Source organism: Arabidopsis lyrata, assembly GCF_000004255.2.
Source record: "Arabidopsis lyrata subsp. lyrata unplaced genomic scaffold ARALYscaffold_52, whole genome shotgun sequence".
NCBI classification, from domain to species: Eukaryota; Viridiplantae; Streptophyta; class Magnoliopsida; order Brassicales; family Brassicaceae; genus Arabidopsis; species Arabidopsis lyrata.
Window position 1 is genome coordinate 41,116 of NW_003302513.1, and position 16,800 is coordinate 57,915.

At 34.9% G+C, this 16,800-nt stretch overlaps 1 protein-coding gene, 1 long non-coding RNA gene, 1 other non-coding gene and 1 pseudogene across 3 annotated transcripts; 1 reads left to right on the forward strand and 3 right to left on the reverse strand.

Moving 5' to 3' along the window:
* The window catches only part of LOC9299101, an 8,009-nt pseudogene extending 4,203 nt beyond the window's left edge, over positions 1–3,806 (reverse strand).
* A 6,734-nt stretch (positions 3,807–10,540) lies between these two features.
* Positions 10,541–10,614, reverse strand: TRNAV-CAC. Its single transcript has one exon. It is a non-coding gene; the product is annotated as a tRNA-Val (tRNA).
* Positions 10,615–12,363: 1,749 nt separating this feature from the next.
* On the reverse strand, positions 12,364–13,734 carry LOC9299105. The gene has a single exon (XM_021018898.1). It carries the CDS (start codon positions 13,681–13,683, stop codon positions 12,556–12,558), a length of 1,128 nt encoding a protein of 375 aa, XP_020874557.1. The 5' UTR covers positions 13,684–13,734; the 3' UTR covers positions 12,364–12,555.
* Positions 13,735–13,804: 70 nt separating this feature from the next.
* On the forward strand, positions 13,805–15,162 carry LOC110226646. The gene is made up of 2 exons (XR_002330593.1): positions 13,805–14,380; positions 14,852–15,162. It is a non-coding gene; the product is annotated as an uncharacterized LOC110226646 (long non-coding RNA).
* Positions 15,163–16,800: the final 1,638 nt, after the last annotated feature.

The following is a 16,800-nucleotide window of genomic DNA, read 5'->3' on the forward strand; positions in this document are numbered from 1 at the left end:
TCGAGACACATGTATTGTACGGTTTTTTGTTTTTAGTTTGTGTAAGTTTTTTTTTTGTGTTAAACAATTAAAAGTCAGTGAGCGAGCTAGTATCCTCTCTGTGTTATATAACTAATTCATTGAAGAGTTTTAATTAAACAAATTATTTTGTGTAACTAATTTTTATTTTCTTTATATTAATAACTTGTAGAATGCACATTCCTATAATTAAATACTTTAATAATTCAGTTGACCCGATTAAAGTAGATAGCTGATATAATAATTATTTAATTCTATATTTCAAAGAGTATGAATATATGATATAAGTTCTGTATTACACAATATAAACATTCAATCTTCATATTTTATTAATTTATTACAAAAATCTACAATGAATTATCACAGTCACGTGAGAATCTAATTAGCAAACCACACTGGTTTCAATAGACCACAAAAGTCATACGCACGGTGTAATAACTGTCTGAACACGCACGGTGTCGCTCACTAGCCGAATGGTTCTGCAAAAATATTCCACGGTTCATTTTGTACATTACTACATTTATAGTTTCTGTAGTAATTTCCCACATTGTGACAAAAAGAGCTTTTGCAGTTGAGGTATAAGAAAATTAAAATTAGCATTCATATCTGAAAACTAAAATGTAGTTTCTTTTGATAATCGTATTATGCAGTTTGAATGCTATGAATGTTTCAAAAATTATATTGAGTAATCAAATGTATATATATATATATCTATCAAGAATTGATCCCTATTCTCAATGAAACTAGTAATTGATCAACTAACATAATATTGTGATGTCTCATCATCCCCACCACCACCATAATCATCACCATAACCGTGATTAGTTGTAAATAGCAAAAAGAATTAATGAACATGTACCATAATCATCATGGGGATTGGAGATTGGCCTTCGATCACCATGTACAATATTTCCCCACGGACAACAGATCCTGACCCTTGGATTGATCACACTTAATCACTTATATTAGAGGTTGGCTAGGTTTTTTATTTTGTTGGTGAGACTTAAAAATGACTCGAATTCTTCCATCTGTACATGAATAATTGATTTTTTTTAAAATAATAACAAGAAGACATCTGAGTTTATACACCTGTTTTTTTTTGATAATTTTCTGGTTTTATTTAATGAAAAACCTAATACATAGTATGTAAACTGCAACAACATTAGCTAATTTTATTTTCTTCTTCCTACTTGTTGAAAATCTTGTTGTATACAATCTGACCTATAATACTTTATATATATTAATGTTCTTTTTGAAGAATATTTCTCATTCCCTACTAGATGAATAGATGATGTTTCCTTGTCACAATTAGGTCATCATCAAAAGAATCTAAAAGATCTGCTTCCTCTGCGGCCTGAATAATTTATAAAAGTTCCTTCCTCGCGACTATCGAAAAGTGCCGATAATTCTAATGTAGTAATGTTAAAAGAATGTAGGAGTAATATATTAATCGTAGGCCAAACTTCGTAGATTCGTAATTAATCATTGTGCCGTAAATAAACAATAAAAAGCAAGACATGGAATATCCTCAAGATTTTGTTCTGCTTGCTTCTTTTGCCACATGTTAACTTGTTGTCGCTGCAGATTTTTTTTTTTTTAATTACTTTTATAAATGTTCTATTGTTATCTACTAGTGAATTGAAATAACTTAAGCAATTAGTATATACCAAGATATAGATTAAAAAAATATGTATATATATATATATAACAATATTAGACAAAGTATAATAAAGAGGGATAAAAATAGACGAGCTCAGCGGGAATTGAAATGCTAAATGTTTTAGTTCAATTTGATATTCGATTTGATCACACATTTTTTTCGTAGATGTCATTTATTGACACCCTCATTCAAATTTTTTTATTAGGTTCTCTGTTCTCACTTTATTTTAGTATTTATTTGTATTCCGACTACAAGGTCTACATGTTTTGTAAATTTTAACTTTCGGAATATAGTTAGCCATGCATGTATATCCCCCAAAAAATGATAATTATAAAACAGGATCGTTAAAATAAAAATTTCCTAATTTTATAAGAAAATAGGTAAATGATCGAGCTAAACTTTTATTCATTTTATATCTATTTTAGACAAAATCATTTGAACAACGAAGTAGCTCTATTAAAAATGATACTTTTTTGTTACTTTAAAATTTGTTTCACTGAAAATGATTATTTTCTCTCGATGTTTACAAAATAAAAAAGATAAAATTGAATAAGCAAAAAACACACTCTTTTAAAAGATTTCTTCACTAACAAGTCAACTTATATTTTTAGTTGTTAAAAAATAACTACATCATAGCTATAAAATTCACGTCCATTCCTACAAATAAGTCTATTATCTAACAAAATTGGATATTCATACACTAAATATTAAAGAAAAATAATTTATTTGCTTTTTGCCAAATCCTTTTTTCTAATCGAATGATTGATTTTATCGATTAAATACTGTATGTATAAGGTAAACAAAAAGACGTTGTAGCCGGACAGCAAGACCGTGCTAAACGCACGTGTAGTTGTCATTTTCTTTCCTTCTTTACAACTTCATGTCGCGAAAATAATTTACGAACGATGATTTAAGAAAATATAAAGTATGGACAATGAACAAAACGACAATTGATTAACGGTGCTAAACAATCTATTTATAAATAAAAGACCCCTCAATAAGGTGGCCCCGTAATTGGAACTTGCAAATTTAGAAGATCTTCACTCAATTGTTTTTCTTTTCATTGTCAGCGGCCTTTTACTTCAATTTCATTTTGCATCTCACGATGCCAAAAAAAAAAGAGGAAAAGATAAGAAGACAAATCATTAAAATTTGGTTGAGCTGTATACGTTGTAATAATGGAACTGGATTGGAGAGACATCAAAAAGAAGGAATTAGGGTAATGATTTCAATTCGTGGGCACATTTCGTTATATTCGTATCTCTTTATATATATAATTAAATAAGTATATTTGAGTTGTCTTAAACCTTTAATTGGCCATGCATCATCATGCTCCATATATGTTCCCTTCGTTTATATTATCCATTCATCATTATAAGATTCAAGACGCATGTGCGCAGCACCTCATAAGTAATGTACTTTTCTTGATAAATGGGTTGGCGAAAAAAATGGATTCTCATAATTGTCAAATGTTATTGCGATCTAAGTAAATTTAGAGCTTCTAGTAGGGTTTAATATCTTTCGGGCGTGAGCAAAATAATCATTTTAACTATTTGGTTGTGAAACTTTTGCGTCTAATAATTAATTAAAACTGAGCGTGTGCAATAAATTATTTTATCGAAAAAATTAACCAAAATCTTACTGTTATTATAATAAAAATACATGTATATATATTCATGTGTAGCTATAGACACTCTAGACGAGAAATGCACCTTTCTTTTTTTTTTTTTTTTTTTTTCACTGAAAGATTGATGAATATATTCATGAAACCAGTGACACATACACAAAAAGGATCAAGGACAATCATTCTAGCTCAATCACAATGAGTATTACACAAAGCAATACTACTTTCATCCTCAAAGATCTTCTTTAACCAAAATGGGAACCCGGTTGCTACGTACGATTGGCGGCGATCCTCCACTGTAACACTCTTGGCTATAAGGTGAGCACCAAGGTTTGTAGCTCTAACCTCACCAGAAAGCTTCCAATCCAAAAAATTCCCTAATTCATGAAGCAATAACAGGGACTGAAACTTATAAGATGGCCAAGCAGGTGGCCTTAAGACAGCTCCTATAAGATCAGTATCCTCAGATGCGAAAATGATTTTATCAATCCTGAGACTTTTCATACTCTCTATAGCCCATTGCCAGCAAAGAACACTAGCATCAAGCTTGCTATTCACTGAAGCAAAGGACCTTCTCCCATGAGTTAAAACCATGCCGTGTTCATCTCTCAAAACCCATGCGGCACCACCATTGCTACTCAATCTATCCCAAGATGATCCAATGTTGCATTTTAACCAATCATGATGAGGGGGCATCCATTTAGCTTTGACTGAACCTAGGTTGACCTGTTCATTGATCAAATCCCTGTTCTCTAAAATTTGAGCAAAAAACCATTGATCTGCATCTTCTCTGATCTTGGCCACAGTTTTTGTGATTACAAATCTTCTACCTTCAAAGAAAAACAGGTTCCTATTCTTCCAGAGCTGCCACAGGATCCATGGAAAAGATCTTCTAATCTCCAAAGGAACAATCTTATTTTTCACAATTAAGAAAAGGTAGAACAGGTTGTGGAAAATTGAGTGAGAATCAAACCCATTTGCAGGAATCGGGAAATTGGACAGAGCCCATGTTTGACGAGCCACTGCACACGTGAAAAGTACATGATTCGCAGATTCACCCTCTCCTCCACAACTCTGACACCTTGAATCAACCTTTAGACCTCTTCCCAACAACTTATCAACCACTGGAATTGCTCCACTAACAACCTTCCACATAAAGTTTTTAATCTTGGTTGGAGTAAGACATTTCCATATCAAATCCTTAATAGGTTGGATGGAAGGCTGCATTTGCATAACACTGATCAATTCAGCCTTTTCTCTTTGAAAAGCAAACCAGTACCCAGACTTTACTGAATACTCTCCACTCTTTGTGTGTTCCCAAACGAAAAAGTCCTCGGAAGAAGTGATCGGCTTGATTTTTAGGATCAGTTCCACATCTCTAGGGTAGAAATGGAACTGTAATCTATCCATATCCCATGAGTCAGTCATCGGGTCCAATAAGTCTCTCACTCGCAAATCAAGGTCAAAAATTATGTTTTTCATGAGAGGAGCACGCATAGCACCATCTAACACCCACTGATCTGTCCACACTAAGGAGTTTTCACCATCACCAATCATTCTTCTTAGCCCCTGTTTGAGAAGGTCCCTGCCATGGAGAATGCTTCGCCAAGCAAAGGAAGGCCTAGCTCCCAGGGATGCATTCAAAAAAGTAGAATCATCAAAATACCTGCTCTTTAAGAAACCTTGCAAAGAGGCAGTCCTTGTCATTCATGATTCTCCAAGCCTGCTTGGCAAGCAAGGCCTGATTGAAAACTTGGATATCTTTAAATCCCAACCCTCCCTGGTGCTTGGGGACACACAACTTATCCCACCCAATCCAATGCATCTTCCTCTTATCTTCTGTAGTATCCCACCAGAAGGCAGCCATCGCCGCAGAAAGATTGTCACACGTGGTCTTTGGTAGCTTGAAGCAAGACATGGCATATACCGGCATTGACATGGCCACAGCTTTAAGTAGGACTTCTTTACCGCCCTGGGACAGTGTTCTAGCAAACCAACCTGACATCCTTGCTTTCATTTTTTCATGGATGTAGGCAAGCAAATCCACCTTGGATCCGCTAAAGCACTCAGGCAGACCCAAGTAAGAACCAGAACCTCCTTCACTAAAAATTCCCAAATTCTGCTGAATGTTCACTTTGGCCAAAAGATCAACGTTTTGACCAAAGGAAATAGAAGACTTTTGAATATTAATTAGCTGTCCAGTCACCTTGCCATACTCTGAAAGTATGTCTTTAACTGTTGTACTTTGGTCTTCTAAGGCCTTGAACAAGAAGAGGCTGTCATCTGCAAACAAAAGATGGTGAATTGCAGGACCATTCTCCGAAAACTGAATCCCATTGATTAGACCTGCAGCCTCTGCTCTATTAAGCATATGTGTTAGCCCTTCAGCACATAAGACAAAAAGTGAAGGCGATAGAGGATCTCCCTGTCTAATTCCTCTCTCAGGATTAATCAGGCCAAAGGGCTGGCCATTAATCAAAACTGTATAAGACACAGTAGTTACACAAAACATCACAAGATCAACCCATTTTTGACAGAACCCTAAAGCCAACAGAAGAGCCTTGAGATAACTCCACTCCATCCTGTCATAAGCTTTAGACATATCCGTTTTGACTGCCAAAAAATCTCTAGAAATAGTCGGGTGAGTTCTTAAGGCGTGAACAGCTTCATGAGCAATCAATATGTTGTCAGAAATGAGCCTCTCAGGGACAAAAGCAGACTGGTTAGGGGAAATGATCCCAGGAAGGAGAGGTTTAAGCCTAGCAACCAAAATCTTGGAGACAACCTTGTACATGACAGAGCAAAGGCTAATAGGTCTCAAATCACTCATCAGAGAAGAATTTACCTTTTTTGGGATTAAGCACAATTGAGTGAAATTCCATTCTCTTGGAAACACACCATCATCAAAGAAACCAGCCACCTCTTTAAAGACCTGATCCCCGATGACATCCCAATACTGTTGAAAAAATAGCCCTGTCATGCCATCAGCTCCAGGAGCACTCGACGGTTTGATGGAGAACACAGCAAACTTAACCTCTTCTTTTGTAACCTTTGCAACAAGAAGCTCATTCATCTCATCAGTCACTCTTGACTCAAAACCCTCTAAGAGATCCAACGGATTAGAAGGTTCTGAAGAAGAGAAGAGCTTTTGGAAATATGATGCAGCAACATCACCTTTGGAAGCTTCAGATTTATGAATTATCCCATTTACATCCATCAATTTGGTAAGCCCATTTTTTGATCTAGTGTACTTGACAGAAGCATGAAAAAACTTGGTGTTTTTATCACCAGAATGCATCCACGTGGCTCTGCTTTTTTGTTGCCAGAAACTTTCCTCTTCTCTATAGGCTTCTACCAACTTGTGCTTGAGCTGACCAAGTTTGACTGCAGAAGGACAATCTGAGGACTGAATAACTTCTAACTCCTCCTCAATAGCTGTGATTTTGACCTTTGAATTCAAATCATTATCCTTTTTCCATTTGCTCAAAGCTTTCCTGCATTTCCTCAAACGAGTAGAGACACCATCATCATTTGAATTAGAAGCAGAGTTCCATGCATCAACAATTGCTTCCTTCACAAACGGCTTATGAAGCATCCTTTTATCAAACCGAAAAGATCCCTTGTAAGACGCTTGTGATGAAACCAGATTCACTAAGACTGGTCTGTGATCAGAGCCTCGCTTGGCCAAAAAACCTTGATTGGAGGCAGGAAACATTTTAAACCAGTTTTTGTTACCAAAGCACCTGTCCAGTTTGCACTGGATCCATAAGGTCTGTCTTCTACCACCCCAAGTGAAACTGTTGCCGTAGCTAAACAATTCAGCCATACCACAATCAGATAACATAGTAGAAAAGGATTTAAAAGTAGACTCACACCTCCTTGGCCCTCCAATCTTCTCAGTATTGTTAAGGATCTCGTTAAAATCCCCAAGCATACACCAACTCTCCGTTCTAGTAGCTCCAATTCTTGTCAATCTTTCCCACACCTCATTTCTCAAACTAGCATTAGGATTACCATAGACACAAGAGACAAAGAAGTTGTTAGACCCTAACTGTACAAACATGTCCAGCACATTCTTGTCAGCAAACTTGATATCAATATCTACACTGTTCTTCCAGAATAATGCTAACCCTCCACAGGTACCAACCGGATCAACCGTATATACATGATCATATCCCAGCCACACTTGAATATCTACAATAACATTCTTGCAATTCATTGTCTCCATTAAGAACAGCACCTCAGGAAAGTGTTTCTTACGCAATTCCATGAGGCGAGGAATGATGTGTGTATATATATTCATGTGTAGCTATAGACACTCTAATCATCTTTTGTATTAGTACTTGCATTAGTAATTTTGAAATTCAGATTTACATTAGAGTTTAAGAGGGAGTAGAACTAGGCAGGCAACTATATATGGCTTACGTGACAGATTATTGAATGTATAATATACCAGTGTATAGATAGGATCAAAAACATTATGAAGATTTTAAAAACCCAATTAAAGATGTTTAAACTTGCCACTTGGCTAGGAAGCGACTGTTAGGTGTTTATTTACCAAATTACAAATCAAACCAAAGTATAGAAGCAAGTCATCCCGACAACCACATTTTCAACATTAAGTACAACAGCAGATGATCACAGCCGACCAAAAGTTGACGATAATACATACAAAAGCTAGTGTTGGTACACGTACCAAAACGTTATACGTATCTCAGAAAATAAAGGTATACGCATATACATTTTTTATTTTTGGATAGAGAAATGTAACTACTACTCCTTCTGTTCCTAAAAATTTGATGTTCTAGCGTTTTGGTTTGTTTCACAAAGATTGATTTTCTAGATTTTTTCTTTATTTTTAGTTTATTTTCGTAGATTTCAAGACGTAATGATTAACTGTTTCAGATTACTATTGGTTCATAGGTTATTAAAAATGTTTAATAAAAATAAATAATTAAACAATGATTGTTTTTTAAAATATGTGAAATCTCTAGAAAATCAATCTTTTAGGAACAGAGGAGTAAAACGGAAAGCTAAAAACTCAAGAGTGATGTGGAAGTGTGCATGATAGCATCTAAAATTCAAAACTTCATATATTTAAAAATTTAATAATTGATATTTCATTAATATAGACACAATATTGATCAAGATACAAAACTGAAAATATATGAGTTTCATGCTAGAGCGAGCATGTGATCTACATATTGGTGAAAGTCATTGATTGATGATTTGAATTTCTTAACAGGTGATCTAGGAAAATCTATATTAATTACGAGTTTCGAGAAACAAGAAGAAACTGAGTTGTGAAGTTACATACTTAAAATGTGATGTGGATGTGGTAATTTAGTCCATACGATTATAATAATTTGGTTTGGTAATAAAAGGAAAAGGAAAGTGAAAGTGGGGACTAAGGAGATTCATGCAGATCTTCGTAGGGATCTAAGTATAGTGGACCACTTCTTCGTTGTACATAGTTTTCATTGAAATGGTTTATAGCAAAATATCCATCTAAAAGTCCAGATATCTAATAACTTATATTTTTATATAAGGCAACAGATAATATTCAGATTTCTATATTTCGTTTTAAAATTATAAACATAAAATGGTTGTTCGCACATATTTTATGTTGTATAGGCTTTGGATGTGATTTCATAAAACTGAAGATAAATAATTATTGTGTGGTTAGTGAAATGGTTGGTCGAATATAATGGGTGTGGTTAGTCTTTGTTGGAAAAGTAGCGATGGCTTAAGATTGTGTACTAGTATATAGTACTCTAAATCATCAATATCTCAAGCATAATGTTGATACTGTTTCGGATAGCGTGATGTCTGATTTCAAAGCCCTGAAAAATTATGGTTAACTTGGCTAAGCTATTGATTCTAAATCATTACATACATCTCTCGATTAACAAGAAACCAAATAATATCGAACAAAAACCATTGACTCTAAAGATAATTCTCACAGAAAAGTATTGTTTCATATCCCAGTCAACGAATAAACAATGCTTAACAATTACATATATAACATGGGGTGTCTGAATCTGAAATGTATCGCGTACATCCACGAAAATACATACATGACACATTACACATACAACAAATGACATATATGTCTTTGTATACGGATACAATTAAACACTCATGGACATGATAAATACGGAGACACGTAGGACATGCTTTATACGATAGTGAAATCTGTCGGAAGAGAATGTGACATTAATTGGACATTAGCAGGATCCTACGACAAGATCAACTCGATCTTCGACCAAATCAAAGTGTCTTAGAGATAAAACAGGTAAGATTTAGAAGAAAATGGTTATAAAGGAATCTTGAAGGTGGGTCCAAGATCTTGGAAATTTCCTCACAGCTCTTTTCTATGAAACAAAAAAAAATCACTTGGATTCTCTGCCATTATGATTATTCATATCTTTCGATCTCTCCTATCTTTTTTGTTTTCTAATTTCTTTTGACGGACGTGCATGATTGATTTTGGACGATAAACTTTCTCACAAACTAAGATCTTATCGTAAAAAACAATGAAATGTCTAATCTTGAAATTTGGAAAAATTATAATTTTAACTTTGATAAGTTCAGTCGGTTAATTATTATTTTTGGTTTTATCGTCGTTTGAGAGACATATGCCATTGCCATCAATCAAAACATATGGTTCTAGAAATACTATAAAATAAATATTCAAATTAAAAACTGACCTTATTGGCTAAGTTCACTTTTTCACACATGTATCAATTATATAGTTGAACTTAAATTTGAACATTTTTGTTCTTTGATTTGGTTTATTACTTTTGTTTTGTCAAACAAGAAATTTCGTGATAGATGCATTGATACGGTGACGTATTATCTTTTAAGAGATCTCTAAAGTCGTCAAGTGGGAGAGTGTACGTGTAAATCCGGCCTATGAATGTCCGATCAAATATTATCTTCTCAGCTTTCCAATGTGTAGGCCCACAAAATCTAACAAACATCGAGAACCGGGAATATGACGTAACCGGATGTCCCGACATTTTCGTACCGGTTTTTGGTTTTATCCTGGTACAGTTTGTCCCCAATCGATCCTTTTTCTGTCCTCTACCATAAAAAAACCAACTTAGAGTAAAATGGGCTATCCTAGTTTTCTCTAACTCTCTATATTATAATTGGGCCTTCTATTATCGGCCCGTTACGTTAAATAGATATGACTTATGATTATAGAAAAATATAGTGGATTAAAAAAATTGTAATGTCTGAGCCCGGGTTCGAACCGGGGACCTCTAGTGTGTGAGACTAGCGTGATAACCGACTACACCACCCAGACATTGATATTGTGTTTAACTGTATACCTTATTTATAATAACATATATTTTTCATTTTTGTCATCCAAGTTGAAACTTTAAAATGAATTAAGGAAAATAACGATGAATTAACGTTAAATGATAGTAGTAGCAATAACAATGGAAGAATATATTAATTTTTGTTGCTAAAGTATTTGTAAACTTTATAAGAGAATTCTATTTTATTTTTATTTTAAAAAAAAACTGTTTTTGGAAGCATCAAGAAGAAAAGACTTATTAGTTTTAACTTTTAAGTACTCCCTTTGTTCCTAGTTATTTGATGTTCTACAGTTTTAGTTTGTTCCACAAAGTTTGATTTTTTAGATTTTTGTTTTATTTTTAATTGATTAAAATTAATATATCGTAAACTTCAAGACGTAATGATTAACTGTTTTCTAATACTATTGGTTCAAAGTTATAAAAAAATATTTAGTATAAAAAAGTAATTGACAAATAATTAAACAATGATTGTTTCTTAATATATGTGAAAACTCTAAAACATCAATCTTCTAGGAACAGATGGAGTATTCGGTTAGAGGGGAAATATAAGTACTTTAAGAAAGTGGGAGAAGAAATCGAAGTTGAATTGAAAGTTTGACACTGTTTTGTTAACAGAGAAATAAAACGTAACCTAAAGAGATATGGATGAATCATGAATGTGATGATTATGGTGAGGATTAATTTAATCAGGAGATGACCGAAAAAGTCTTTTTCGAGCCACGAGTAAAACATAAAAGATTCCATGTCTTAATTTCGTGGCCAAGAATGGTTGGATGGATTTGTTTCGGAACACTTTAAATTCTAAACCCTAATTATTACGACGCCTTATCTTACAAATTTGGATTTGTTGAAACAATTCAAAAGTCTATTCCATATATTATATTGTCAAAGTACTTGTTTCTGAAAAAAAATCACTACTAAAACAAGTACTTTGACACGTAACTTATAAGTATTAAACAAATAGAACTGATTGATGACGTTTTTTTCATTGCGTTGTTTCCATAACGTTAAAATGTGATTTCAAGTCATGACTAGACCATATCAAATGTTTTGTTTTTGGTTTTAATTTTTCTACTCAAACGTTGCTTTTTGTAGTCTTGAGTTGCACAAAATTGAAGTCTTGAAACAGTATTTGATCTTATCGGGTTTCAATAATCTATTCAGCGAACATTACGTTCGGTAATTGACTATATATACATGTGTATTAAACGCATCATTTAGTGTTCTTAAGCTCAACCTTATAAAAGTAACATTACAAGAGATATTTTTTTGATATTGTGCGGCGAAGAGTGATATTGATATGCATGTTGCTTTTGCTTAGAGAAAAAGCAAGTAATTATAGCTCCCCTAACATCATTTATAAGGGGAAATGATCAAAATAGTTTCAATTTATTTGTCCAGCAAAATATTCTTTGTTGACATTTTGCAATCACATGTAATGATATAAATTGATTTATAATAACTGTCAGTTCACTTATAATTATTTGTATATGTATAAAAATTAATAAAATAGAAATTACGAAGATGATTTTACCCTAAAATATTATGTCTAGAAAAGTTTAATAAGATAAAATAAAACAACCTGAAAATAGGGCAGAATCTAGGAAACGTGTACTAAACATCTCGAAAAAATAGCCAAGTGAATGAATGTAACATTATATATAATTCAGACGCAAAACAACGTCCCAGATCCAATTTTAACGCCACACATACTTCGCTAATGCAGCCGACAATAATAAATTCACATTAACAAATTGATAAATTACTTAAATATCCTCAACATACAGGGGCACTATCGGTAATTCAGACATTCTCTACTCCTGTACTCTCTCCTCTGTGAAAAACGGCGGCAAACAAAACCGCGACGGAGACGGCGGCGAGAAATATATTTTTCACCGCTGGGGAAATTAAGTAATTTTGATCATTCAATTGGCTTTGAGCATCTCCTTGTACCTCAGAATCGAATCGAGTCTCTGTAGTTTCAACTGTTGTTTGAATTTGTTGATGAAATCTGAAGCTTTTGCGTCGACGCCATCTTCGCCGTCGCCGAACGATGTTGATCTCTCGACTCTTGTTGTATCTGGTCTTCTCCGTTCGACGGATTCCACAGTCTCTGCTGCTTCCTCATGGCTTCCGGTGAAACCAAAACCTGATTTCTCGCTCGCTGATTTCGTCATCTTCGTTGAAGCTTTCTTCTTTTTCTTCACCGGTTTTTTCGATTCCGATTTGCTCCTTACGTGCTTGTGCTCTTCGTGAAGAACCGGATCCGGATTTTGATCCAATTCCGGGTCGGATCTGTAAAAGGATGATAGCTTAATGGATTTGACCCGTTCTAAGATAGACGGAGCCCGAGTTAAACCGGGTGGATCAATTGGATGATTGATTCCGGTTCCAGTCGGTTGATCTTCCTCCGGGATCCTGAATTTTGAGATATCAATCGGGTCAACCCGACCCTTCCGGGTCGGAATATTTTCGAAACGGGTCGGTTCTTTGTGAATAGCATAGTCTTTATCCTCCGGGTTATACTGCTGGAATTTGAAGTATGACATGTCGATGGATTTGACCCGATCCAGAAGAGAAGGAGCACGTTGTAACTGTGCCGGAGCCGGATCCGGGTGTGGATCTACGTGAGAGTGTGAGTGAGGATCCGACCCGGTTACGTCGTGTGGGAACTTGAAATAAGACATGTTGATAGATTTGACCCGATCCAAGAGAGAAGGAGCGCGTTGTAACGGAGCCGGATTCGGATCAGGGTATACATGAAGATCCGAACCGATTACGTCGTGGTGAGCCGTCATCGAAAAAAGCTCAGTTTCTGGATGAGGAAATTTGTAGAGATGAAAATTGATGGACTTGACTCGGTCGATAATCGACGGAGCTCTAGCTAACGGAGCCGGAGCATGACCTGACCAGAACCCATCGTGATGCTGGTAATGTTTTCTTGAACCCGACCCGAGTCGAGAGGTTACGACGATTGTGCCGATCATAAGATTGAGAAGGAGGAAGAGAGCCGTCGGAGTGAAAAAGCTCGCGACGGTCGTTAGTAACTCCATTTTTTTGGGTTGTGAAAACTATATGTTGGTGTTGTCGGAAGGAGCAATGAGCAAAAGGATTATATTTATATTTGGAATTTTTTTTTTTGGAGGTTTGCGTTTATTTATTTTTTTCCTTCTTTTGCAAACTTTTTGACTGTTATATATTTGGTCTTTTTAAATTGTTTTTGTTTTGATTATGGAAACGTCGGAAATATTTAGAGTTAATGTGTTCACATGAGACGCACGTGATTTTTTTCTTCTCTTATTTTCTTCTATTCATAATTCGTCCATGTTAAATTTAAGGAAGTGATATTTTTAGTACTTTGACAAAAAAAAAAGTGATATTTTTTAGTACTTTGTGTGGAGTATAATTCCTCTTCTTTGCTCTAACTTCTCTCTAGAAAGCAGATTTAGGTTTGGCCGCCGCGTTTCGGCTCCGGTGGCTTACAAAGCACCGAAGTCGACCCAGATCCGTCCCTTTCTTTTAGTGCATAAAATCGTGGAGGTGATTCGTCTCTTTAGGTGTGTGAAGTGTTTTCCGGTGTGGAAGAGTTTGATGGCACGTGGAGAGCAGGATCTGTGTGTGATGGTGTTGATTTGGGCGGATCTAGAAGATGATGATGTGCTACGGGACTTCCAGTGGCATGAGAGCTTGGTCTTCAAAGCAATTCCTAGATCTACTTCTCCTCTTCGTTGTTACTGTGCTGAAGCTCCGGTATCTTTGGTCTTTGCTCTTTCGTCTCTCCTCTTCTCTTCTGGTGTCTCTCTGGTTTTTGACCAGCCCTTGTTGCGAGTCCCTTCTCTTGGTTTTGTATATGTTTCATTAGTGTTTGTTATGTTGTTTGTCTAGTACTTTGGGTCTACCGCTGATTTGGAATTTGGATTACTCTCGTGGGTCATTGGTTTGTGTGTGCTTAGTCGTTTGTTTGGCTAGGGTATTCTTCGATTAGCATCCTTTATTTCGGTGAATCTTTAAAAACCGTCCTTCCTCCGCCTTTAGATTAGTTGATTAAGCAGTTTTCTTATGGTCTTTTTTGGTCAGTTCTTGTAAGGCTAACCTCTTGTGGGGATGCAAAGTTCTAGATTTAAGACTCTTTTGGTTGAAGTTTTGGTGGATAGGATTTGAGATTCTCGTTCGTGGTTCTTTGATCTTGTTAATCGTCGTATTTGGTTCTTTTCTTCGCAGTTTCCCCTTGCCTCTTCGGCTGCTTGTGAGCTTTGTAGCTCCGCGTCTACCGCTCTTTCAGCACTTTCTGGTGATTGCGAGTGTGGGCCTTCATGTTCCTTCTTTTGGTGGTAGTGTTTTAAGGTTTGTTTAAGGTTTTGTATGTAATCTCATGGCTCCGGATGAGTAGTTCATGCCGGCTTAGTTTCCCTTAAAACTCTAGGGCTTTAGCTTCCCGTATCACTCTCGGGCTTTGGTTTCCCATATCACTTTTGGGATTTGCTTCCGGTTTATCCGGCTTTGTATTCGACGTTGTAACACTTTTCGTATAATAAAAAAATCTTCTAGTGAAAAAAATAAAAAATAAAGTGTGGAGTATAATTTTACAAGAACAGCTAATTAGCAAACCAGTTGTTGATGATGACTCCGTGAAAATCACTACACGTTAATGCAAACTTTTCATTATACATAAAAATACGTACACAGTTTGATTTAATTTGTTTCCTTTGGAATTGGGGACGTGTGGGACCAAGTTTTTTTTGTCATTTTATAAATTTCATTGTTGGTTGATATCAATTGATTACGACCGAAATTCAAGATCCTACAAGACTAAAAAAATGTTAAGTTTCGGTCTTGGCACAAAGAAATTCTAGAATTTGTGGGCATAAAATCACTCCTATATATAATTGTCACGCATAGTATGAATTATGTATACTGTTAATATCAAAGCATCTTCGAATGCTGGTAGAATGTGATGGAAAAGAGCTGGAAACAAGTAAAATAGAGATGCTCTGTCTTTGACTGGAGAAAGTTATGTGTAGGGCTCATCTTACTGTTAAATCATATTAAGTTCCAAAATTATTGTCTCACGAGAGACCCGACCCATCTTAACATAAATTTGTGTTTAGACCACTCATTTCAACACGTTTTTTCTCTGTAAAGTTTACAAATTACAAGTAAGTAACTCTATATTATTTACACATGTTTTACGTGTACAATTTTTCTAGCTTGACTTTAATGTTTCCTGGTTTGGTCTCGAATTCAATGATTCTTGAGCTGAGCTACTTGTAACTTGTATGTAAATGGTTTTTCTTTTATGTTGGTTGAGTTGAGACACTATGATATACTGATTTTTGTTATATTTATATTTTTAATAATGCAATGCAATTTGGAAAAGAGAAAAATAAAATAAAAATCTAACCCGGTAATGGTAAACCACGTATAGAGTCTTAAACATACAATTACAAAAATCGGTTGGCATGTTTATATACGAAATTCTTGAGTTACTATTTCGATTATTATTAATATCTAATGCATACGTAAGAGCATATTGTGATTAGCTTTTAGAAATAGGTACCTAATATGAAGAGGAGCGATGAATCGGTGAATTTTCTTCTCAAAATAAATCACAATATTTTCTTTCTCGATTTCATAATACTGTAATATAATTGATGTAGGGGACGCTAAGATAAAGTTATGTCGAGATATACGATGTCATTGCATAGTGTGATTACGTGGAGAACACCAGTTTTTTTTTTTGGTCAAAGGAGCACACCAGTTTTAGATGTTATTTTATTTTATTCGAATTAAGCTGGTACAAAACTACAACTAGTAAAATAAATTAAAATTTGTTCTAATATTTGCAAAACAGTCTTAATTGATTTAGCTTTAGCTGCGACTAGGATAGTGCTATTAAACTGTTGATGAAATTATCTAAGATATTTTCAACATTAAAAAATGTGGATTTATATCGAAATTAATACTATATTACAGAAGAGAACATTTACTCAAAATGTGGAGTCGAAGATATCGCGTGGGATGCTAGCTGCAAGGCCGACCTTTTACGGTTGACTTTGATTTCTTAGAAACATATTTTGAAATTATATTACTATACAAATTGGTCCACTCCCTACACGTCTCTCAGATTTTTATTTTTATTTTTATAAATTTTGTTAAAAGTTATTGCACAC

Coding starts and splice junctions, on each gene's coding strand:
- LOC9299105 (XM_021018898.1), bottom strand. CDS start 13,683: ATGGAGTTACTAACGACCGTCGCGAGCTTTTTCACTCCGACGGCTCTC.